Genomic DNA, 24,571 nt, shown 5'->3' with positions numbered 1-24,571 from the left:
GATTGATACTTTATTCATCCCCATGGGGAAATTCAACTTTTTTTCCAATGTCCCATACACTTGTTGTAGCAAAACTAATAACATACAATACTTAACTCAGTAAAAAAATATGATATGCATCTAAATCACTATCTCAAAAAGCATTAATAATAGCTTTTAAAAAGTTCTTAAGTCCTGGCGGTAGAATTGTAAAGCCTAATGGCATTGGGGAGTATTGACCTCTTCATCCTGTCTGAGGAGCATTGCATCGATAGTAACCTGTCGCTGAAACTGCTTCTCTGTCTCTGGATGGTGCTATGTAGAGGATGTTCAGAGTTTTCCATAATTGACCGTAGCCTACTCAGCGCCCTTCGCTCAGCTACCGATGTTAAACTCTCCAGTACTTTGCCCACGACAGAGCCCGCCTTCCTTACCAGCTTATTAAGCATGGTTTACATGGTTTACCACACAGACTTCTGCATCAGTTAGGAAAATGAGTCCTGCAGTAGGGTCTTGGCTCAAAACGTCGACTGTACTCTTTTCCATGGATGCTGCCTGGCCTGCGGAGTTCCTCCCGCATTTTGTGTGTGTTGCTTGGATTTCCAGCAGCTGCAGATTTTCTCTTGTTAGAGAAATACCTTAAGTTCATTTAGCTCCAATGCCATTTTTGAAAAGGAAGATAAGAACAAAAGAGGTGTTGATTGTCAGGTATAGTCAGCGCATCAGTGAACTATGGTTACGTAGCCAGTGCTGCGTAAAACAGTCATTCTCAGCCTGGAGGTGTTGTTCGGACTTTCTTGTATCACTTTGCACTGGGACTGAGGTTGGGTTTTCTTTGATCAGTGTGATTCAGGGTCACATTCATGCTGTTAACTACAAAATTATAAATAAGTTACACAAATATAAAGTGAGACTTGTACCCCATGCAAGCCATTCAGTTCAATTCAATGAAAGTTTAATTGTCATTCAAGCATACAGGAATACTCATGAATACAGCCAAACAAGACAGCGTTACTTTGGAGTCAAGGTGCTAACAGTCATTTGCAGCACAAAGCACATGTAGCACATGTAAGGTGGAAAGGTAGTCACGCTATAGAAGAGTCCAAACTCGGGCCATCGAACACGGCAGAAATGTACAGGTGACCATAAAAGAGCTTGTCTTCTGCTGAGCGAATACGGGGGTGGGGAGGGGGCAGTGGTGAGCCCCGGCTGGACGCCGTACCGTAGCACCCTCGGTGGAGTGCACTGGCTCAGACGCTTCTCTCCCGTGGCTCGAGGCGTAGTCCTTGCTACGACGAGGCCACGCATCTCCCCACCCCCCCCCCCATCTACCCCCTGCTCACCGCAATAAATCAGCGAGTCGAACTTGGGGCATTCCACGTTAGCAATGTCCGAAAGGGACCTGTGATCCTTGTTGCCTCCGTAGCAGATGGTTTTTCTGTCGTTCCGAGAGACGAGCAGATAGTACCCACTATCTGCCTGGGACTTGGGATTGCGGAGTGTATACATTTTTTGTATTGCCACAGCAGCACCAGCATCAACTTGCATAGGGGGCCATGAATGTTGCAGTCACATCTCCAGGAGTTCCCAACACATAGAACACTTGAAATACTGCTGCCACGGTTATCCTGTTTCCTTTCAATTAGTTTTTTAAAATGTTTTGGAGTTACAAAGCACAGAACACTGCAGGATTACAGTGCTGGAGGAGATGGGATTTACAGGGGGTTGGAGTAGAACTGGAAATGGGGCTGGTTAGGAGCCCAAGTAGATCAGTAGCCATGGAGGTAAAGGCTGAATGGGAATTATATTGTGATTACCATGTGAATTTAGATAGAGGCAGCAGAATTTCTATAGAGATGTAGCACTTGTCAGCCATAAAGGTATTTCACACTTCTAACAAAGGCATCCATCAGTTATTTAGTTCAGTTTCTCAACTGGCAGTGGGGGAATTTCCTAACCTGATATTCGTGGTTAAGTATCTGTGAATATCTGTTTCCCATTTGGTCATGGACATCTATTCACATTCTCTTCAATTCTCATCTTTGGGCTTCCTTTGAACAGCACTTTTTCATCTACAGTAGAACGTTTTTACCTTACAAATAAGCTTGCTTATTTTCAAAGTGCAACATGTGGATGATTTGTGACTCTTGGTTTTCACATTGAGTTTTTGGAGTGTATCGGGATGATAATTGCCTGAGAAGCAGTGAACTGGAGGTTTCAGAATAGCATATGCATATTTGAAAATCCTTAGGTCAGAGAAATATTAAATGAATTAGCTGGAGCTGCCAAGAGCACTTTATATTTTCCACGGTTTTAAAGATTTTTTAAAACATATTTTAAACTAATTTCCAAGGTCTAACATGTACAGGAAGTGGGAAACTCTAGGGTGTGTGGCTTACTGACTGAATGTGGTCTTGTCAAACTGTGGTAACTTTGTCATGCTGAAGAGTATTTCTTTTTAGCCCAGCTGTGTTGCACCATTTATGTTGATGATGTGACTGGTGTGATCTTGGTTGGGTCAAACTCTGGCAGATTGAGCAAGAACGCCCTGGCAACACAAGTCTAGCAGTAATCCTTGCAAAGTAAACCTTGCTAATTTTCTGCTGCGCCGCTTATTCAGAAACCTCTCACATTGCGTCATCCTGGACTCCAGCGTCTTTGGATATTAGAGATCCCGTGAATGCAGGTTTTGCTGAGGAAGAGTAGCCAAATAATCCAGTTCTACATTAACAAGGTGGCCTTTAACTGGTGTTTGGGCAGTCAGATGCTTATCTCAGAAGAGATGTCCCTACTTTAGTAGAGGAACCGAAATTCATCCAAGTCATACTGTGAAGGATTTGCTTTAGAAGCATTCATTGTTGCAAAGTCAGGCATGCACAATAATTCTAAGAGCATTTGTTGAGGTCGGGGAAAGAAGCAAAAAATGGACTTCGAGGTGGAGAATAGATAACAGATTCTTTTCCACACCCCCACCCCATCCCTCACAGCTAACCCATCCTCAAGAGAAGGGAATGCACTATCATCTTGTTCATGGACCCACCAAGAAGTAGGTATACCTCCCAGTTCTCAATGGGACCATTTGTTCCCTGTTGTCCTGCTTCCTCGCTGGCTGGCATCTGCTCTGTTCCTGGCACCTGCTCTGTGCAAATCCATTTAGAAGCAGCATTTGCCCATTCACTTGCCCTTCATGTCATTTCCCTGTGCTGTGAGACAGCAGCTTACGTGCAGACACGTAACTGTGTCTGTGGGGATGGCAGATTACATGTCCACTGGGAAACTTGCACAGGAATAGTGAGATCACTTAGTTGGACACTGATGTTTGTAATTAAGCCAAGTTTCTATTTCACTGAAGCTTAAAACAAGTTCAGTGAACATCACCTCATCAATTTTCAGACACCTTTTGTAATCGTCTGGCTTAGCAATGGTTGCATTTCTGTCTCTCTCTGTCTCTGTCTCTCTCTCTTGCTCTTTGTCTCTTTCTCTCTCTTGCTCTTTGTCTCTGTCTGTCTGTCTCTCTCTCTCTCTCTCTGCAGATGTGATAAGATCCATGCACACTGCTCCCAGTGTCAGTCATTTCATTGGCCTCACTGATTATCAGCTTTGAACCTGAGGACAGAAATTGATTGTTTCCATAGCACCCTTTACCGTTCACAGTACTTTACTCTGAGCTCTTCAACGATCGCATAAAAACAGCCAGGGCTCTCAACTTGTGCATAGCAAGTTGCACAAGTGACAGTTCTGACAGTGATTTAATAAACTACTCAGACTATTCAAATAAAAGACTCGGGCTATATCCACACTAGACCGGATAATTTTGAAAATGCCGGTTTCGCATAAAAACAATAGGCGTCCACACTATGCATTTTTAAAAATATCTCTATCCATGTTGAAACTGAGATTTCGGCGAATCTCCTCCTCCTGCGCATGCGCAGGACACATCTACCGAAAACGAGCGACATGTTTGGTGTCGAATCTCGCCGTGAAAGTGCACGTTTGTGTAGTTACAGACTAGAAAAACTTAAAACGTAAGCTGTTGGCTTTCGGACAGGAGAAATAAAAAATACAAATACTGGAGCGTACGGAGGCAACTGACGGAGTTCACAGAGAGATTGACCCGGCTGACGATGAACATTGAAAAACTGACTAACTCTGTTGCATTAATAAAGCACCTTGTTAAATGTATAAAACATGTCTGCATCAGTGTTATCTTATATTTCCATACAATGTTACATTAGGCTGTTACACATCTATTGTCAGACAAATACTTGCATAAATAGGTAAACCACCTTCATACGAGCAAGGACAGAAAACAGGGCAAAGTGAGTACAGTATACTTATTTATTCAGTAAGTTATGGGTCAAACTATTTGGTGAGTACATTTCTAACTCTTCTGGCATCAGTCTCTTTGCCGTCTGTTCTGAAATTGTTGGGTTGCGTTCAAAAAAACAATGAAATAGTGTGCTGCTGTCTGACAGCGTTTTCAGAAGTCTCCGGTTACCCTGTCCTTGCTGATCTACCCGAGCAACATTTTCAAAAATACCCACCCTGGAAAGCGTTTCTGAAAAACTCCGGTTTCGGGGGATGAAAACGCCGTTTTAGTGTGGACGGAGGGTAAAAACGAAAAGAAAAAGCTTCAGTTACAGATTTATCCGGTGTAGTGTGGACATAGCCTTAGACATGGCGAAAGAGGAATACGTTTTATGCTCTTTGTTGAAATAGCATTGGAGGCAGATCAGAAGAGATCCACTAAGCAAATTCTTGGGATGAGAGGGTTGGCACATCAGAAAAGGCTTAAAATAATTTAGATTGAACATGAATAAAGGAACAGGTTCTTCAGCTCATGGAGTCGTGCTGAATTAATTGAGCTAGTGATGCCTAATCTAGTGCCATCTACATATTTATGTGCTTGTCTGAAAACACCTCTATTGTATCAGCCTTCACCGCTGCCCTTGGCAGCACATTCCATGCACCCATCCACCACTCTCTGTAAAAATTTAAAAAAAATCTTACCCTGTACACCAGGTTTTCTTTGTCCCTTTCACCTCCAATGCATGCCAATTAGGTATTTCGACCTGGGGAGAAAGATACTGTTGTCCATCTAAGCCTCTCATAATTTTATAAACCTCTACCGTGGCTGCAGAGAAAATAGCCCTAGTCTATCCAATCCCTCTTCTGTACTATTTAGAGTTTAGAAGATTGAAAGATGATTTTATTGAAACTATACAAGATCCAAAAGGAACATGGCAGTGTAAACATTGAGAGGGTCCCATTAATTGGAGAATGGTGGGTGTAGTTAGTCACTTAAATCTGAGTTGTCTGGGTATTTCATCTCTTGGGGCAGGGAATATCCGGAACTCTTTGTCTTTGGAGTGTTCTGGAGATCTCTTCTTCAAATATGGGGGAATTGAGGGCTGTGGGAGCTGACGGATTGACACAGAGAGTTGTAGCCTGGGATATATCAGCCGTGATCATATTGAATATCAGGTCAGGTTTGAGGGCCAGAGTACCTAGGGGTTTGTATTTGTGAAGCTCCCTGGAACCTTTTACGCCATCTGAAGGCCTGAGTTCGACACCTCTGTCAAAAGATGGCACCCCTAGTCCTGACAGTCCTCTCTACTCAGCTTAGACTTTTGTGTTCGGTTTCCTGAAGCAGTACGAGAACCCACTACCTTCAGATTTGAGAGGTTAAAGTTTTACAAACTGACTCATGGCAAAAACCATTAGAAAGTATTTTTTTGTGTCCTGGACCCTAAGGAAATGTACATATCTTATTTATTCATGACAGACACTTCCCTTCCAAGCATGTGGATAAAGTAGTTTCTGTTTTTTTGGGTCTGTTACCTGTGTCTGTTGCTGTTTTTTGCTGTTGCTGTTCTGTTTTGTGGATCATGGGATTTGTCTATAAGTAGCAGCATATCAGAGTCAGGTTTAATATCACTGGCATATGTCCTGTAGTTTTGTGGCCACAGTACATTGCAATACATAATAATTAAAACTATGCATTGCAGTAAGTTGCATTGTTAGTAATTGGGGTCGCAGACATCCTGGCCACTTCCTTCCATTCCCACTATTAATGTTTTCCTTTCTTTTATAGTTGATGTTTGCATCTATTACACCAGTTTCCTCAGCTTTATTTCCCCCCAAACTTGTGTAAAAATGGGGATGAGGGGGGGAAATGATGGAAGTGGATTTTAAAAGGAAGCTTTATACATGCTTTATACCCCATGTGTGCAGTTTACGTTTAGCGCCGCTGAATGTATTGGTGCAGTATGGCTCCACCTGTCCTCCGTGACAATTCTTGAAGGCTGCAGAGAAGCAAAATACAATGCAGGCTTTTGTTCCTTCCCCTCCCCACCTTCTAGCTTTCGGCCTGAAATGTTGACTGTGCTTCTCTTCCATAGATGCTGCCTGGCCTGCTCAGTTCTTCCAGCACTTTGTGTGTGTTGCTCAGATATCCAGCATCTGCAGATTTTCTCTTGTTTGTATCTTCTTTCAGCTTCCTCTCCAGTCCTGATGAAGTGTTTTGGCCTGAAATGTTGACTGTTTATTCTGTTTGACATGCCCTCCAATATCTTGTGCGCATCTGCAGAATCTCTCTGTGTTCTAGATTCCTGCTCGTTTATGCATGGGAGAGGCCCATCTTGTCCGTGACGTGATCTACATAGTTGTCATTTGTGATCTTATTTCAAAGCTCCTGATGGTCCACACAAAGTGGTCTTTATCCAATCCTTGGAGGTGTTGCCTCCTTTCAGGGAGAAGAAGCACATGTTGCTTTGTCTGCTGACTTTTAAATGGGCACTGCAGTGGTAGAAGAAAATGAGAACTTCCCATTTAATTATTCCAAGGACAATCAATATTTAGGTAAATGTGTGGATATGAAAGGTTTAAAGGAACGGGGCAACTGAGTCGAGCTTGGTGCATGCAGTGGTCGACATGGACCAGTTGGGCCAAAGGGCCTTTTTCCATGCTGTATTACTTTATAGCTCTTTTGAAAGAATCCATCATCTTTTTTTTCTGTTCACTAACGCCCTTCCTTACCATTGCATCAGCTACATACACCCTTGAGATGTAGAAGGAGGCCATTTGGCCCATTGTGTCTGTGCCAGTTCACAGGAAAGCCCTATTGTCCATTTTCCCAGTAACTTATTCTTATCAACCCCCCCTGGATTCCACCATTCACCAACACACTGTTGTTAACTTAACAGCAGTTAATTAGCCTGACAACCTGTACACGTTGGGAATCAGGGAGATTGTGAAAACTCCGCACAGAGAGGACCAGAAGTCAAGATTAAACCCTGGTTTCTGGTGCTGTGAGACAGCTGCACTACCCCTTCCTTTTCCCCTTTGCCTTCCTACATTATCATCATGGTGTCTCTGTCTCCAAACTCCATGCTCTCCACTCCTCACTCCTCCCTGGATGCAATCTACCTGTCATCTTTAACACCACCTCCGTCCACCAATCCCGCAGCCTCCTGTCTCATCATGGCCATCTCCCACCCCCCCCCACTCCACCTGGTGCAGAATATCAACCCGAGGCATCAACATTCTCCTTCCCCCTCCCTCCACCAAACGCTTGACCTGCCAAGTTCCTAAAAACTGATTACTCCTCATTCATGCCTTCGTCCCATTCCCCAGAAGCAGGCCACAAATAAACCAGATTATTTGTAACCTTGGCACCATAACATGAACCACAGTAGGCTTCAGGGCCTACACTCTGCATTCCTCCAGTACTTGCTGCTATACATCTCTGAGCTCTTTGGTAACCACACTGTCAGCTGCCAAGCCTCAAAGCTCCCTTTAAAACCTCCCCCCCCCCCCCTCCCCCGACCCCGCCACCTTCTAAAACATGCCTCTTTGAACAATTTACTTGGGATTTCTGCCTTTCATAGTTAGACATCAAGACATGTTTTTGTGTCTAATAATCTGTTTTTAAAAGTGTTACATATGTAAGTGATGGCTGTGAATTACTTATCAAGTTTAACGATCTTGAGCATAAATGTTGGATTTAAAATTGGTGAAGGAAAAACTGGTGTAATTGCATTTAAAATGAAATCCTGAATGTTAATAATACAATACTGGTAATTTATCTGCTGTTTGGTCTAAAGACCAAATGCACAACACTATTCAGTGGACAGACAGTGACTCTGCTTAATGTTTATCCAACTGAACTTGATTGAAGGAGAAAGATAACTGGGAACGATTAGGGAGCTTCAAAGTCTCAGCAATATTTTTGATGCAAGGAAAAATGTGTGAGCATAGGGGTCAAACAGTTTATAAATGGTCGTGTGGTTCCTGGGATTTAAATTGCTCTCTATAACACCAGCCTCCTGACTTGTATTTTTGCTGATGGTATGGGGTTTGGCGAGAGGGTGGTTTGAAACCGCCTCTATGCAGTGCAGCTGGAGGTGGTGAAGATTTACAGTGAAGCATCACGTCCCTTGGCCGTGGGGCATCCACTGTTGTTTGAATTTTCTCAGCACACTTGTTTAATCCTCGTGTGTCAATGGTGTGGCCACAGTAAGTGATGCTTGGTTTAAAGAATTCACAATTGTTGCGTTGTGCCCTAGGCCCACAGTCTTCTAATCTTTTTAACACTTGTCTTGAGATTCTGGAGATGCTCCTGGGCTGCCTTGAAGTTCCTGATCCATAGCTTTCTGGCAGAATGCAGATGCTACTCCAAAAATAAACTTATTATAGAGATAAAGCCCTTGGTGAATGTTTAGGGCGAGAAACACTTTGGGATCTTCCATCTCCATCTGTAAATAGGGCACACCTAAGTCCACTTTGCTGAAGTTTCCCTCCAGAAAGGTTTGCAAAGATATCCTGTATCCTGGACAGAGTGTATTGACCTATGTTCAGTACTGGGTTAGCAGTGACCTTAAAATCACTACAGATCCTGACAGACCCATTCTTCTTGGCTACTGGGACCGCTGGCATTGACCATGGGCTCCACTCAACTTTGGAAAGAATTCCTTCAGCCTCCATGTGATCTAGCTCACTGGCTGCTTTATTATGGATAGTATAAGGAACTGGATGTGCTTTGCAAAACTTGGGTGTGGAATTTTCATTTAACGCTGTTTTACCCTTGATATGTCTGAGTCATCCAGTGCCATCCTTGAATAGTGCTACACTTGCCCCTACACCTCCTCCCTCACTACCATCCAGGGCCCCAGACAGTCCTTCCAGGTGCGGCGACACTTCACCTGTGAGTCTGATGGGGTCATCTACTGTTTTCGGTGCTCCCGGTGTGACGTCCTGTATATCGGTGAGGCTCGACGTAGATTGGGAGACCACTTCGCTGAGCATCTATGCTTCATCTGCCAGAACAAGTGGGATCTCCCAGTGGCCACCTATTTTAATTCCACTTCCCATTCCCATTCAGATAGGTCTATCCATGGCTTCCACCACCATCGGGATAAGGCCACACTTAGACTGAAGGAACAACTCCTTATATTCTGTTTGGGTAGCCTTCAATCTGATGGCATGAACATCGATATCTCAAACTTCCAGTAATGCCCTTCATCCCCCCCTTACCATTTCCCATCCCCTTGTCACTCTCTCATGTTATTTCCTTGCCCACCCATTGCCTCCCTCTGCTGCTCCTCCACCCCCTTTTCTTTCTTCCATGGCTTTCTTTCTCTTTCACCAATCAACTTCCTGGCTTTTTGCTTCATCCCTCCCCCTCCAAGTTTCACCTATCGCCTGGCGTTTATCCCCTCCTCCCACCTTTCAAATCGACTCCTCAGCTTTTTTTTCTCCAGTCCTGCCGAAGGGTTTCAGCCTGAAACGCCAACTGTACTTTTTTCCATAGATGCTGCCTGGCCTGCTGAGCTCCTCAGCATTTTGTGTGTGTTGCTTGAACGCTGCTGTTGGCTCTCCATTGACTCTGTTGCAGGGGATGCAAATGGTGGATGGGTTTCCAATCAAGTCTCAGCCAGTCATGACCCGACAATGCTGGACTTCGTGTTTTTACCACATACAAGCACGGTGTGACTTGTTGGTTGTTGTATTTCTCTGTTACAAACGTCACTCCCACTGGAGTTATCTTTTCTCCAGGATAAGTTCTTAGTTGGATATCTGCAGTATCTATATCTTTGAAATGCTATTAGACTTATTTTGTGGAATGAGTGAAACAGTAGGTTTCAGTAGGTGCACTTAATGTCAGAGAAATGTATACAATATACATCCTGAAATTCTTTTTCTTCACAAACATCCACAAAAACAGAGGAGTACCCCAAAGAGTGAATGACAGTTAAAATGTTAAAACCACAAAGAACCCCCCAACTCCCCCTCCAACACACAAGCAGCAGCAAAGCAATGATCTCTCTCTCTCTTACTCTCTCTCTCTTGCTCTTGCTCTCTCTCACTCTCTCTTGCTCTCGCTCTCTCTCACTCTCTCTCTTGCTCTCGTGCTCTCTCTCATACATTCACCTTCTCTCACTCTCTCTCTCTTTCTCTCATACGTTCACCTTCTCTCACTCTCTCTCTCTCATACGTGAGGGATAAAGAGGTGTCCCTGTTTCACAGTGAGAGGGGAAACATAACAAACAACTCGCTGATTCACCATGTTTAAAGTCTGTTGTGCTGCTTTTTCCGAACTCTGGGCACACAAACCCCAGCAGCTAACCCGCTGCTCCTGATGTTCCGTGTTCTCCCACGACGCTTCAGTCAGGGGCACCGGCCTAGAATCGGCACGTCCCCAGAGCCCTGAAGGAGCGCTGTCTTCCAGGCTGCATGCTTGGGATATCAAAAAGCATCTGGTAGTGAGGCCCTGAGAGCATGTCACATTCCTGCAAAGAACCAGTCAGAGCGTAACTCCAGGTCATGATCATCAAAAGAACCTCCCCCACACACCCTGAAACAGGGAAAAAAAGAGACAACAAAGATGGAAATAAAGCTGTTTGCGAAGATGCAAGCAAAGGAGCCGTGTTTAGTGCCATTTTAACTTGACCCCGCCAATGGCTGAGCGAATATCCAATGCCATTTTAATTTGCTGTTGACTCCTGGTGCAAATCATATTCTCTTGTTAGTTTTCAGATTGTAAATCTCAAGGCTGCTCAGTCCTGTGACACTCTCATGATTATCAGATTTATTTTATCAACAGCACACTGATTAGTGCTCTTTTTAAAATTTCAACTTTTTATCTTTTCCTCTTTGTTGTGCAGTCCATTGACTTTTGCCTGCCTGACATGCTCATTGTAGGTGTCCTACTTTGCTGCATTTTTCCCCAAGTTTCGCAGGGGACCTTGAACATTGATTAGATGCTATGTTGTTCAGTTTATAACAATTACCTTCCAATGGAGTAACCAGTGAGCATTAACAACTTAAACACAGGACTGTGTCATTCACAAAACCATTTGTCTTTATTATATCAGATCAGAACATATCTGAAATATATAGAAAGAGGAAGACATAAGAGGAACCCAAACCCTAACTCTTTCAAAATAACTAAAGAATCAGTTACAGTAATCTTGGCGAAAAAATTGAGAGCAGTAACTTATGTGGCATTTTTACAATTTTCTTCAATGTTATCTTTCATTGTTAGAACCTGTGTCTCAGCAGGGTGGGTTCAATGATTGAATCATGACGGGGTATTTTTTGTGCTCAAGCTCGTGGTGGGTTGCTTCCTGACTTTATTGACGCACAGGGCTGGGGATGTGAAGAAGAATCGGTATGAACTTGTAGCTTTGCTGGTAGACTTGTGGGCCTCAGACCTGGGGTATGTGCACCCTGGAGCACATTCCTTCTGTGCTACTTAGCACGACTGTAAATCAGCCCGAGTGGCATAATGAGCTGTTACTGATGTAGATAGTTCATCATTTATGTCTTATTTTCTTGCCAACTTGACTACACATTAATAAGGGATCCAAATCTTGGCTGTCACTCCAAGTTTCTTCAAAACTTGCAATGGATTGAGGCTCAGCAAGGCCAGTAGAGGTTAGTGGTGTGAGAGAGACAGAGATAACCAGGATCATGATGGTCATTCCAGATTAATGAAGAGTTTAGCTCTTCCAAAACTGGTGATATGACAACGTGGAAGTCAGGCAACATAATCCTTTGAAATCTCGAAGCCGAATCACAGATGTAACTGGCTGTCCTGTATAGCTGGCAGTATCTATTCATCCAAGTAAGTTTTGGAAGTGAACAAACATTGTAGGGTGTGTTAAATCTTTTAAGTCCAGTGGAATCCCTGTTAAAGTGATAAAGACTGAAATGTGCATTCCTTTTTGACAACTCGCCATTTGTTTGCTATTTGAGACTTTGAGAGTGTGGGTTGCTTAACCCTCCTGCATTTGCTTGCACTCTATCCCTCACTTGTAGGCTTGTATCTCTACTCTGCCTGTTTGCTATCTGTTTTCTGGACAGCCATCTCCAAGAAGCCTGGGTTTTATTTCAAATGGGCTTTATTTATGAAAAACTAATATAACTGCAGCCGCATTAACACATTTATCAAAAGTCTAATTTCACTGCTGTGGCGTTAATTTAATTCACTGACAAGATACACACTGGTATAAACATCGTTTGTTGTTTAGCAGGTCTGTGAAGTAAGAGATATGATCAGAAAAGTATAAACATAAACAACTGTCCTTCTGCTTTACTTTACAGCCTGTTACACTGCTGGTGCTTGGGGCAGCAATGGAGACCCTCCACCTCTGTACTGTTGCACATTGCTGGACTCTTCATTGTTGATCCCATAACTCATTTTTTGACCAGTCAGCATCAAAGTACAGTTTATTATCAGAATGCATATATGTCACCACTACAACCCTGAGATTCTTTGTCCTGCGGGCATTCGTAGCAAATCTATTGAATCGTAACTGTAAACAGGATCAATGAAAGAGCAACGGCTTAGAAGACTCCCAACTCTGAAAATGCAAATATGAATAAATAGCAACAAATAATGAAAGCACGAAAAAACAAGAAAAGAGTCCTTATGGTGAGATCAGTAGGTCAATGGCAGATGCAGTCTCAATGGCTCTTCACACGGCCTTAGATCACCTAGATAATACAAACAGCTATTCAGGATGCTGTTCATCGACTATAGCTCAGCATTTAATACCATCATTCCCACAATCCTGACTGAGAAGTTATAGAACCTGGGCCTCTGTACCTCCCTCTGCAATTGGATCCTCGACTTCCTAACCGGAAGACCACAATCTGTGTGGATTGGTGATAACATCTCTTCCTCGCTGACAATCAACACTGGTGCACCTCAGGGCTGTGTGCTTAGTCCACTGCTCTACTCTCTCTGTACCCATGACAGTGTGACTAGGCATCGCTCAAATACCGTCTATAAATTTGCTGATGATACAACCATTGTTGGCAGAATCTCAGATGGAGATGAGAGTGTGTACAGGAGCGAGATATACTAACTAATAGAGTGGTGTCACAGCAACAATCTTGCACTCAATGTCAGTAAGACGAAAAAGCTGATTGTGGACTTCAGGAAGGGTAAGACAAAGGAGCACATACCAATCCTCATAGAGGGATCAGAAGTGGAGAGAGTGAGCAGTTTCAAGTTCCTGGCTGTCAAGATCTCTGAGGAACTAACCTGGTCCCAACATATTGATGCAGTTATAGAGAAGGCAAGACAGCGACTGTACTTCATTAAGAATTTGAAGAGATTTTGTATGTCAACAAACACACTCAAAGACTTATATAGATGTACTGTGGAGAGCATTCTGACAGGCTGCATCACTGTCTGGTATGGGGGGCTATTGCACAAGACTGAAAGAAGCTGCAGAGGGTTGTAAATTTACTCGGCTCCATCTTGGGTACTAGCCTACAAAGTACTCAGGACATCTTCAAGGAGTGGTGACATAGAAAGGTAGTGTCCATTATTAAGGACCTCCAACACCCAGGGCATGCCCTTTTCTCACTGTTACCATCAGGTAGGAGGTACAGAAGCCTGAAGCCACACACTCAGTGATTCAAGAATAGCTTCTTCCCCTCCGCCATCCGATTCCTAAATGGACATTGAACTCGTGAATAGTACCTCACTTTTTTAATATATATTATTTCTGTTTTCTGCATGATTTTTAAAAATTTATTCTTTATATGTATACTGTAATTGATTTACTTGTTTTTTTTATTCTCTATTATGTATTGCATTGAACTGCTGCTGCTAAGTTAACAAATTTCATGGCACATGCCAGTAATAATAAACCTGATTCTGATCTGATCGTTGGTTGTGGGAACATCTCAATAGATGAGTGTAGTTAACCTCTTTTGTGCAAGAGCCTGATGGTTAAGAGGTGGTAACTGTTCTTGAACCTGGCGGTGTGAGTCCTGAGGCATCTGCATCTTCTATCTTCTGGCAGCAGCGAGAAAAGCTCATGCCCTGGGTAGTGAGGATCTTTGATGATAGATGCTGCTTTCCTACGATAGTGTTTCCTGTACAGTAGATATGCTCAATGGTTGGGACGACTTTACCCATGACGTACTGCGTTTTCCACTACCTTTTGCAAGATTTTCTGTTCAAAGGCATTGGTGTTCCGATACCAGGCTGTAATGAGCCAGTCAATACACTTTCCACTACACATTTATATAAGTTTGTCAAGGTTTTTGATGACATGCCAAATTCCTGCAGCCTTCTAAGGCAGCAGAGACACTGTTATCCTTTCTTCGCAATTACATTTATACGATGAGTCCAGGAATTTAAGCTACAGACCCTCTCCATGTCCATCTCCAATGAGGACTGGCTCATGGACCTCTGGTTTCTCTCTCCTGAAGAACTGACATTGAGTCAGTTGACATTGAGTGAGAGCATTGTTAGCCCTGAGCTAAATCCCCAGACCTGGAGAACCAGTAGACCACTCTTCGTCTGGCCTCTCCTTTGACCTGTTTGGCATGGGTGACCCTACCAAGAGCCAAAACAGAAGGCCATGACTCCAGCCAGTGTAGCTCTCTGGGTCATTGAGACACATAAGCCTCCAAACGATATGACAAGGTTGTGGTCCTCTTGGATGTCCTCCTGCTTTGAGTTTGCATATTTTTGCATTCCATCTGTCACTGTTGCTTCTATAGCACAGGAATCCTGCAGTTTCACTATTCATTTTACCAGTCAATGCCCAATTGAGGATGTGACTGAACACACTGATGAATGAAGAGCAGTAGATGTAGTGTATATGGATTTCAGCAAAGCATTTGATAAGGTACCCCATGCAAGGCTTATTGAGAAAGTAAGGAGGCATGGGATCCAAGGGGACCTTGCTATGTGGATCCAGAACTGGCTTGCCCACAGAAGGCAAAGAGTGATTGTAGATAGGTCATATTCTGCATGGAGGTCAGTCACCAGTGGGGTGCCTCAGGGATCTGTTCTGGGACCCTTACTCTTCATGATTTTTATAAATGACCTGGATGAGGAAGTGGAGGGACGGGTTAGTAAGTTTGCTGATGACACAAAGGTTGGGGGTGTTGTGGATAGTGTGGAGGGCTGTCAGAGGTTACAGAGGAACATTGATAGGATGCAAAACTGGGCTGAGACATGGCAGATGGAGTTCAAACCAGATAAGTGTGAAGTGGCTCATTTTGGTAGGTCAAATATGATGGCAGAATATAGTATTAATGGTAAGACTCTTGACAGTGTGGAGGATCAGAGGGACCTTGAGATCCGAGTCCATAGGACACTCAAAGAGCTGCGCAGGTTGACTCTGTGGTTAAAAAGGCATATGGTGCATTGGCATTCATCAATCATGGGATGGAGTTTAGGAGCCGAGAGGTAATGTTGCAGGCTATATAGGACCTTGGTCAGACCCCACGTGGAGTACTGTGCTCAGTTCTGGTCACCTCACTACAGGAAGGATGTGGAAGCCATAGAAAGGGTGTAGAGGAGATTTACAAGGATGTTGCCTGGATTGGGGAGTATGCCTTATGAAAACAGGTTGAGTGAACTCAGCCTTTTTTCCTTGGAGCGACGGAGGATGAGAGGTGACCTGATAGAGGTGTACAAGATGATGAGAGGCATTGATCGTGTGGATAGTCAGAGGCTTTTTCCCAGGGCTGAAATGGTTGCCACAAGAGGACATGGGTTTAAGGTGCTGGGGAGTAGGTACAGAGGAGATGTCGGGGTAAGTGTTTTATTCAAAGAGTGGTGAGTGCGTGGAATGGGCTGCCGTCAACGGTGGTGGAGGCGGACATGATAGGGTCTTTTAAGAGACTTTTGGATAAGGTACATGGAGCTTAGAAAAATAGAGGGCTATGGGTAAGACTAGTAATTTCTAAGGTAGGGACATGTTCGGCACAACTTTGTGGGCCAAAAGGCCTGTATTGTGCTGTAGGTTTTCTATATTTCTATTAGACCATTCAGCCCCTTAACCCTGTTCTGCCAATTGATCATATCCACTTCACTTCCTGAATAGCTTGAAAAATATCAGACAATGCAATTTTTCACAAACGTCTAGAAGTTTATCCACATTTGAAATTTTTGTTCCATTGACTTCAATGAAACCGATTTTAAACACGAGGTTTGGCAGAGGATTAGATTGGGCCATTAAATAGAAATCGATTTCCTGTTTGTGCCTGGTATTTCTCAAAAGAACTTTGCTGAGGCCTTGGGTGCTGAAAATTCATGTATGTCTAAAAATTTAGTCAACGACTTGCATCTCAACATCTACCTTTTGATGTACGCATATTCTACTCCCTTCTGAGTCCCAGTGCAGGGCTTCAGTCAGAAATTCATACAGCCTGATCCACTGAGTTCCTGCGCAGAGTTTGCACGTTCATTGTGACCATATGATGCCCCCATTTCCTCCTGATCAACTTCCAAGAGAATGGAGGTGATTTGGTGGATGCAAGTTAATGAAAATGAAACAAAAACAGGGTATGTTGAAAAGATTCGGCAGGTCAGGCAATGACTAGTACTTGGAAGTAGGTACAAGGGGGATGTCAGAGTTAAGTTCTTCACACAGAGTGGTGGGTGTGTGGAATGCTCTGCCGGTGACATTGGTAGAGGTGGATACAATAGGGTCTCAAGAGACCCATGGTACATGGAGCTTAGAAAAATAGAAGACTATGTGGTAGGGTAATTCTAGGCAGTTTCTAGAATAGGTTACATGATTGGCACAACTTTGTGAGTCAAAGGGCCTGTAATGTGCTGTAAATTTATATGTTCTAGGTTCTGTCCATGTATCTAAAACTTCGATTGTTTCTATTTCTACAGATACTGCTGACTCAAGTTTTGTCAGCATTTTCAGTTTTTGTTTCAGATTTCTGCCATCTGCAGTTCTTTTATTTGACTTCCAGTACAAAGGGATTTGTTTTGTTGGTCAGCATGGACTTGATGGGCCGAAGGATCTATTCCCCCTGCACTATGATTCTGTACCTTAAGTTGTGACCAGGTGGTATAATGGGTTGAAATGCTGGAATGCCGCTCCCACTGACAATCGGACTTGTCCTGATCAGCCCATAGTTGTGAGTGTATGGCGTCATGTTTAGAGCCGTGATGGAAGAAATGGGTTCATGAATCCAATGCCCACCAGTCACTGGCTGCACAGAAGCCAACTGTAAGGAGTTTGTACGCTCTCCCCATGGCCACGTGGATTTCTCTGGGTGCTCCAGTTTCCTCCCACAGACCAAAGACTGAAGGGTTGGTAGGTTAATAGTTGTCCTGTGAGGAGTCTCAGATTAAATTGGGGGATTGCTGGGTGGTGTGGCTCAAAGGGCCGGAAGGGCCTACTCTGTACTGTATCTCAATAAATAAATAAACAAAATAAGTGTTTGAGGTGCTGCGTACTGCGTATCTGCACAATTTGCAGGGTCCTCCCTGATCCCAATCCCAGGAACCCAACTCATATCCTCGTTAGGGTTTCTGACCTGTCATGTCTCCTGTGGGCCTCATGACCTTTGCCCGAACTCTCTAACCCACTAGACAGCATGGCCTAAGCACTTGGATCACTCTCTACCATGGAGCCCCTCCAATCTCTAACTAAACGAACGGGTTCATGGATAAGAAAGGTTTAAAGGGATATGTGTCAAGTACAGACAAATGAGGCTAGGTCGGAGTAGAATAGGTGAGTTGAACTAAGGTCCTGTTTCTATGCTCTATGACCTTTGATTTGATCTCACTTTGGCCCTCGAACTGCCTGCCTTTCCACAGTTGCAACATGGAGAGGAAATATCAATAAACTAGTAATTCAGACTGGGTAAATAAGCCTTTTAGTAGGAAGGATATTTGCTGTGGTCTTTGTAACACAACCCCTGATTATTTTGAGGTGGGATGAAAATCAGCAAGACAATTTGGTTTGCTTGCTCATTTGCTGAGAAGGTTATGGACCAGGATTTTGGCAAATGGGGTGAAAGTGGATGGAAGAAAGTCAGAATTGGAAAAGTTGGCTGGGAAGATGGTTTCTGTGCTGCGTAACTACGCAGTGAGTGATTTTTTTTTAGTGTCATGGCTGCACAGCTGTTAAAGCAGTGACAAATGCTCTGTGCCATGATCTATCCCCATTGTACTTTCCTCAGCTTCACCTCCCGTTGGCAAGTCCCTTTGCTGCCTCTTTCCCACACTCTAGCCTCCCCTAGCTGGAATCCCCGTTACTGGATTCCTGGAGATCCCAGGATGGACTGAAGACCTTCCAGTAAAGTGAAGCCATTTAGTTCTTAAACCTTCCGTGAATTTCCCAGGGCAATTCTGAATAGAAAATGCGTCCAAATCAAATTAAGAGCGCAAGTTTCCTGTGAAACTTGGGAGAATGGGATTTATTTTATTTGGAGATACTGTGTGGAAGAGGTCCTTTTGGTCCAACGAGCCATATAGCCCACCTATTTCAACACTAGCCTAATTCCAGGACAAGTACACTGACCAATTAACAAGTTAACCAGTGGGCCTTTGAACTGCGTGAGGAAACGAAGCACATAGAGTGGAAACACACGCAGTTCACAGGGAGAATGTACTAACTCCTACAGGCAGCGCTAGAGTTGAACTTCGAACTCCAGAACTAATGGTGTCAATGAACCGCTGGAAGATCAGATGGAAAATTGTAACCCAATACGATGAATGTGTTTCTCATTCAACTGCTGTCTGCCAGAGGAATTGACCGCCATTGTGTAACCTTCTGAAAATCAATTGTTGGACGCTCATGCTCTGGGTGAATTGGAGCCAAAATCCCAACACCATATTGGTCATATCTTACAGTCGCTGTTTTTTTGCCTGTAGCTTTCAGACAATGAAGAGGTGTAGTAGACCATTCATGGGCATTCTAGCTGTGGCAGTTTTGCTTCTTTTGTAAGATCAGCCCCTGCTTTTTTGGCCCAGATAGGAACCATCAGCTAAATTTACTGCTTTATGAAATAAAGCGAAGCAGTCAAACAGCAGAACCGTAATGCATGCCAAGGAGAGTTTATTGCATTTCATCATCTGACCTCCAGGCTTACTGTGTCAAATTGGAAACTATTTCATGGGTACTACATGACTTGCAGCTAATCACTGAAATGGCCAGTGGCCTTGCTACCTTGATATCATTATGTGCTAACAGCCTCATTTTAACCCCCACGGAGTCTGTGCTGGCCACCAACTATCCACTTACATTAATCCTGCATGAACACCATTGAATTCTCCTCATTCCCATCAATCCCCATCAGATTCTACCACTCACCTCTATATACCAGGGGCAATTTGCAGCAGTCACTAATAATTTACCAACCCACGTGCCTTTGGAATGTGGGAGGAAACAGGAGCAGCTGGAGGAGACCCATGTGGTCACAGGGATTTTAAAGTACCATATCAAGTGATCTTTGTGTACTTTCCAATTTGCAGAACTGTCAACTTAAGGATGCCGTGGAAAACACAACCCCTGTATATGAAGCCATCAGATTGTTGTTTAAAACCTGACTGGGCCTTTAGTGTCTTGACGAAGGGTCTTGGCCCGAATCGTCGACAGTGCTTCTCCTTATAGATGCTGCCTGGCCTGCTGTGTTCCACCAGCACTTTGTGTGTGTTGTGTGGGCCTTTAGTGTCCTCTAGGGGCATCAATGAAATCTAGTTACCCCTGGTGTGGCCTCTGCTTGACTCTAGGGGGTTGGGGGTTCCTGTTAGCAGATGGTGGTGTACAATTGGAGCAGGAAGGAGAACATATTTTCACAATGAGAATTTTGTCCTTTTGCTTTGAAGGGGATTCATTTGTACAGAGTGAATACGTATTTGAGACCTTGGATGAAAATGCATAAAGTGGAATCATCATTTGTTCAGAGGTCTTTTATCATACAGTTAGAGCATGAATTCCTTGCCTTTTATTTGATTTAATTCTCGGTTTCTTTTCTGTTTGTTTTCAGCATTTGGCAAAATCAGCCATTTATAAAAAGTGCTGAGAAACTGCTGAAATTAAGTTGGTAATATTGGTGTTCAGTGGATTCTAGTATATTTTGGCCCAATTAGGCTGCTGCCCGAATTAGCTGGTTTCATGGAAATAGCTGAAAGTTACAAAAATGATAAAGTACCATTTAACTAAATAACAAAATATGTATTTAAATGAAATACAGAACAAATCAGAACACTACCAGTGGTACTACAGTATTATAAAACTGTATTAATTCCTAATAGTTATCGACATTGGAGTTCATCCAGTGTGTGCTGTCGTGTTCGTTTAATTGCAAATGAACAAACTCGGCACACTCACCTAGTGCAGGTAATGGCTTGGAGATGCAAAAAAAGACCAGGGGTGAAAACTTCACTACTTCAGCAAGTTAGGAACTATGAAGACCTAGAAGGTATCAGCAATCATTTTGAAATGTTACAATGAAAATTAAGATTTGAAGGATGCAATCTTTGAAAACATTGTATGAAGACGGTCCATTATCAGCACTAGGTGTCTGCGCTGATTTTGTTCATTCATAAATCAAAAGAACACAACAGTGCACACTGAATTCCTCCATCAATAACTACTAAGAACGAATACACAGTTTTATGGTACTGCAGTGCCTTTGGAAGTGTTCTAATCTGTTCTGTATTTCATTTAAGTACATAATTTTATTGAGTTTGTCCTTTTTATACCTTTTTTAACTATCTCCACAATGCCTCAGCTAATTGTGTCAGCCACTTAATTGGGACAAAATGTACCGGCCCTGAAGTGTCCCAATTAACCGAAATCCACTGTAATTTGTTTTGACTGAAGTTAATGATGATTAAATAGACACTGTGACAGTTCAAGAGATTTGGTAATTGACTTGTGAAAAGAGCTGGAAAATAAATAGATGAGAAACCTTTATTCTCTCTGAGGAGTGATTTGTAGTCGAAGCACATCAAGCTAGAATTAAGATGGTTCCTTCTCCACTTTCCTTCCCCTTTCTCCCCAATTCCCACTACAGCTCCTGTCTACTCTTTACTCTTTACTTAAATATGAGGCTGACAGCCGTAGTTTGGTTTACATAACCGTCTGGGCCCACCAACCTGAGTAGAGCAGCAGTTCTGTTTTTTTAAAGGAAAGTTTGAAAAGCCACCAAAGTAAAGCTCATGTTTGGCCAAAGCCAGCCCTGGCCAGGAGGGTCGAGAGACAGAGGACGCAGATTGATGGTGGTCAGCAGAAAGGTGACGTGAGGGAGTAACTTCTAACACAGTGAGTCACTGTGACTTGGAATGTCAGGCCCGAAGGACGGTGCAGGCAAATCCAACTTTTAAAGAGACTCCCTCCCAGTCTCCCACCTCTCCACACAGTTCAACAGATGGCTGAGCAATACTGTGGTGAAGCATTTTGGCTAAAAGAGCTGCAGCTCATAGCGACGGAGGCTGGGTTCCATCCAGACTCTCTGTGTGGAGTTCATATATTCTTCCTGAGACTGCGTGTTGGCTTTCTTCAGTTTCCTCGCAGATGTGCAAGGTGGTAGGTGACTGGCCAAAGTAAGTTGTCCCCAATGTGTAGGTGATTGGTAGAAACTGGGGTGAGGGGGAAATTGATGTGAATGTGAGGAGAATAAAAGAAATCATACAGCTAGTATAAATGGGTGGTTGATGGGCCAAAAGGCGTGTTTCCATGCCTGTTTGTGCCTCTGACTTGTGACTAATGTTAGTGGTTTTGATGAGAGGAACAATGAGGTGGTGATTGAGGGATGGAATCCTAAGGTTTCTTCCTCAGGTTGCTGCCTGACTCCACAGTGTATTGCCACTATGTTCTGGTTTTGTTTTGGAATTCCGGCATCTGCAGTTTATTTTCTTCCTTGCCAGATGACATAATGTAGCTACCATTCGATGGTCTTCCATGGACCTACATTCGTCCATGATATGTGTTTATCAAGGATTAACAACATTGAGTACAAATCCTCATTGGCTATTGTTTGGGTGCTGTTTGGAAATATTTATAAGTATATTTACAAGCAGTCTCTGGGTAATGTTCCCTTCCCAAGAACATGTGCAAGGCTACAGTATTTTTCCATAAATTGGAGCCATTTCTTTTCCATAGCTATCCATATCATATTACTCTGGATACTCTTCCTATAATTCTTTCATTTCATTGAATCTTCACCCTCACTACCAATAATCAAACTAATGAAATTTTATACAACATCTAATTGTTAATACCATATAACATCATTAATACTAGCATGAAAATATCTTACAAAGTGTATGGGAGAACTTGTAAGAGATTGGATTTTCTTCTGGATCAAGGGAAGCTCCTGTATAACCAACCCTGTGTAGTGTTGGTGCATTCGTTTAATCTTTAATTTCTTTTCCTTGCAGTTGAGCAGGAAGAAGACTTTACTCTCTACCAGCCACACCGACAGGAGTACAAATTTAACCTGTCCCAAATTCCAGAGGGAGAAGCTGTCACGGCTGCAGAGTTCCGAATTTACAAGGAGTGGGTCAGAAGCCGCTTTGAAAATGAGACATTTGAGATTGGCATCTACCAGGTGTTGCGTGAAAATGCAGACAGGTAGGTTTACCTTACTCATTTCATCTGGCCCATCCACTCCTCTCCCCTGACCCTTGCACATTTTTGCTGGGTTCTGGACAATTCTATAATGAAATGGGTGTAATGATGCCTTATTTGAGATCAGGAGAGACTGAGTGAGTCAGGCCTCCTTTCTCCAAATCTTGGAAGAATGACTGTTTGAAACTTACGAAGGTTTTGAAGCACTCAGTGGGGCAGATGTGGGGAAGATGTTCGCCCCTTGATCAGGGAGTCTTAAAAGCTTTTTGTCAAGTGCACTGGGGTACTGTACAATGCAAAACCTGCATGCAGTAACTTTGTAGGTACATTGGTACAGGCAACACACAGAGTATAAATTATACAGACATAAAGAGAGAAAAAAGATGCAAAAAACAAGACCTCAGTACAAAAAAAGGGGGAAATAATGAAAGAAGCCCATGATGGTGAAACTTCACTCGGAGTGTGGTAAATCTTTGAAATTGTCCATTATGGATGTCTACTGAGGTTCAGCTGATGGGTTCATGTAAAATGTTCTCCCCGTGACTGTGTTGTTTTCCTCCATGTGCTCCAGTTTCCTTCCACATTCCAACAACGTACGTGTTGGTAGGCTGAAGAGTCACATGGGTGTAATTGAGTGGCGTGGTCTCTTCTGGTCGGAAAGGCCTGTTGCCATGCTTTATCTCTAAATAAATACAAAAAATAAAATAAATAATTGGATGTTAAAGGAGCAAAGTGATATGTGGATAGGGCAGCTGTAGGTTAGAAGATTGAGTGGTGGCATTGACCCCACTGGCTGAACAAACTCCTATCGCTCTTTCTTGTATCGAATGGGTGTCAAACCAATACTGCATCGTGTCTGCTGTGCAGAAGAATAGTCATCAGTAATCTTGGTTTTCAACTCATGGAGGCAGGCAGTACTGAAGCAGGCTCGCAAAGGACTTAACTATGCCAATCCCATTTACCAGCACTTGTTCTGACGCCTTTCATGCCTTGACAGTTCAAATGTTGGTCTAGCTACAGGGTATCTGAGGGTATCTGCCTCCACCGCAGACAGCGTGTTCCAGATTCCAAACACTCTCGGTACAAATGTCTACCTCAGATCCCCTCTTAACCCTTGCCCCTTTGCCCATAAACTCTTTAGTTGTAGATACCTCTGCTTTGGCGAAAATGTTTCCTACTGTTCTCTGCAATAACCTCCAACAATTGTTTTAATCTTCTATGGTTCGCCCTCTGCCTGTCTCTAAGGCAGGGGTTCCCAACCTGGGGTCCACAGACCCCTTGCTTAATGGCATTGGTCCATGGGATAAAAAGAGGGAGTCACCTGCTTTAAGAAGAACAATCGCACCCTGGTTGCTGAACACTCAATCCCAGGCAGCATCCTGCTCAATGTCCCTTGCATCTTCTTATGAGTAACCAGTTTTATCAAGTTGTATCATTATATTCTGTTCTCTTAGCTTTCCCCCTTTTGAGCAATAGACATTGACATGTAAAGACAAGTCTAATGGAGAGGTATTGGTTCTATGTTTGCTGTGCTGTGCTACAGCCTTACAACGATGCTTAAAATATGGTTCCTACACAAAATGGACTGATTATGTATCTGGTTTACGTCCGCTGATACGATGAACAGAGATCAAAGATGGGGGGGGGGTGGGGTGGTGGTGTGTGTGTGTGTGTGTGTGTCTCTACCAACATGTACGTCCTCTTTCTCTGTGCAATTGTCATGGTCTTTTTTT

At 43.3% G+C, this 24,571-nt stretch overlaps 1 protein-coding gene across 1 annotated transcript in view; it reads left to right on the top strand.

The window, feature by feature from the left end:
• Window positions 1-24,571, top strand: part of bmp6 (bone morphogenetic protein 6) — a 149,060-nt gene that overhangs the window by 23,590 nt on the left and 100,899 nt on the right. The window contains exon 2 of the mRNA XM_073050995.1: window positions 22,649-22,841. Within this exon, the coding sequence (XP_072907096.1) occupies window positions 22,649-22,841 (193 nt within the window). The remainder of the gene's footprint in view (window positions 1-22,648; window positions 22,842-24,571) is intronic.

The sequence above is a fragment of the Hemitrygon akajei genome, chromosome 1, assembly GCF_048418815.1.
Source record: "Hemitrygon akajei chromosome 1, sHemAka1.3, whole genome shotgun sequence".
Lineage (NCBI taxonomy): Eukaryota > Metazoa > Chordata > Chondrichthyes > Myliobatiformes > Dasyatidae > Hemitrygon > Hemitrygon akajei.
The sequence above is the reverse complement of the archived record's forward strand: the minus strand, read 5'-3'. Positions and strand labels throughout refer to the sequence as shown.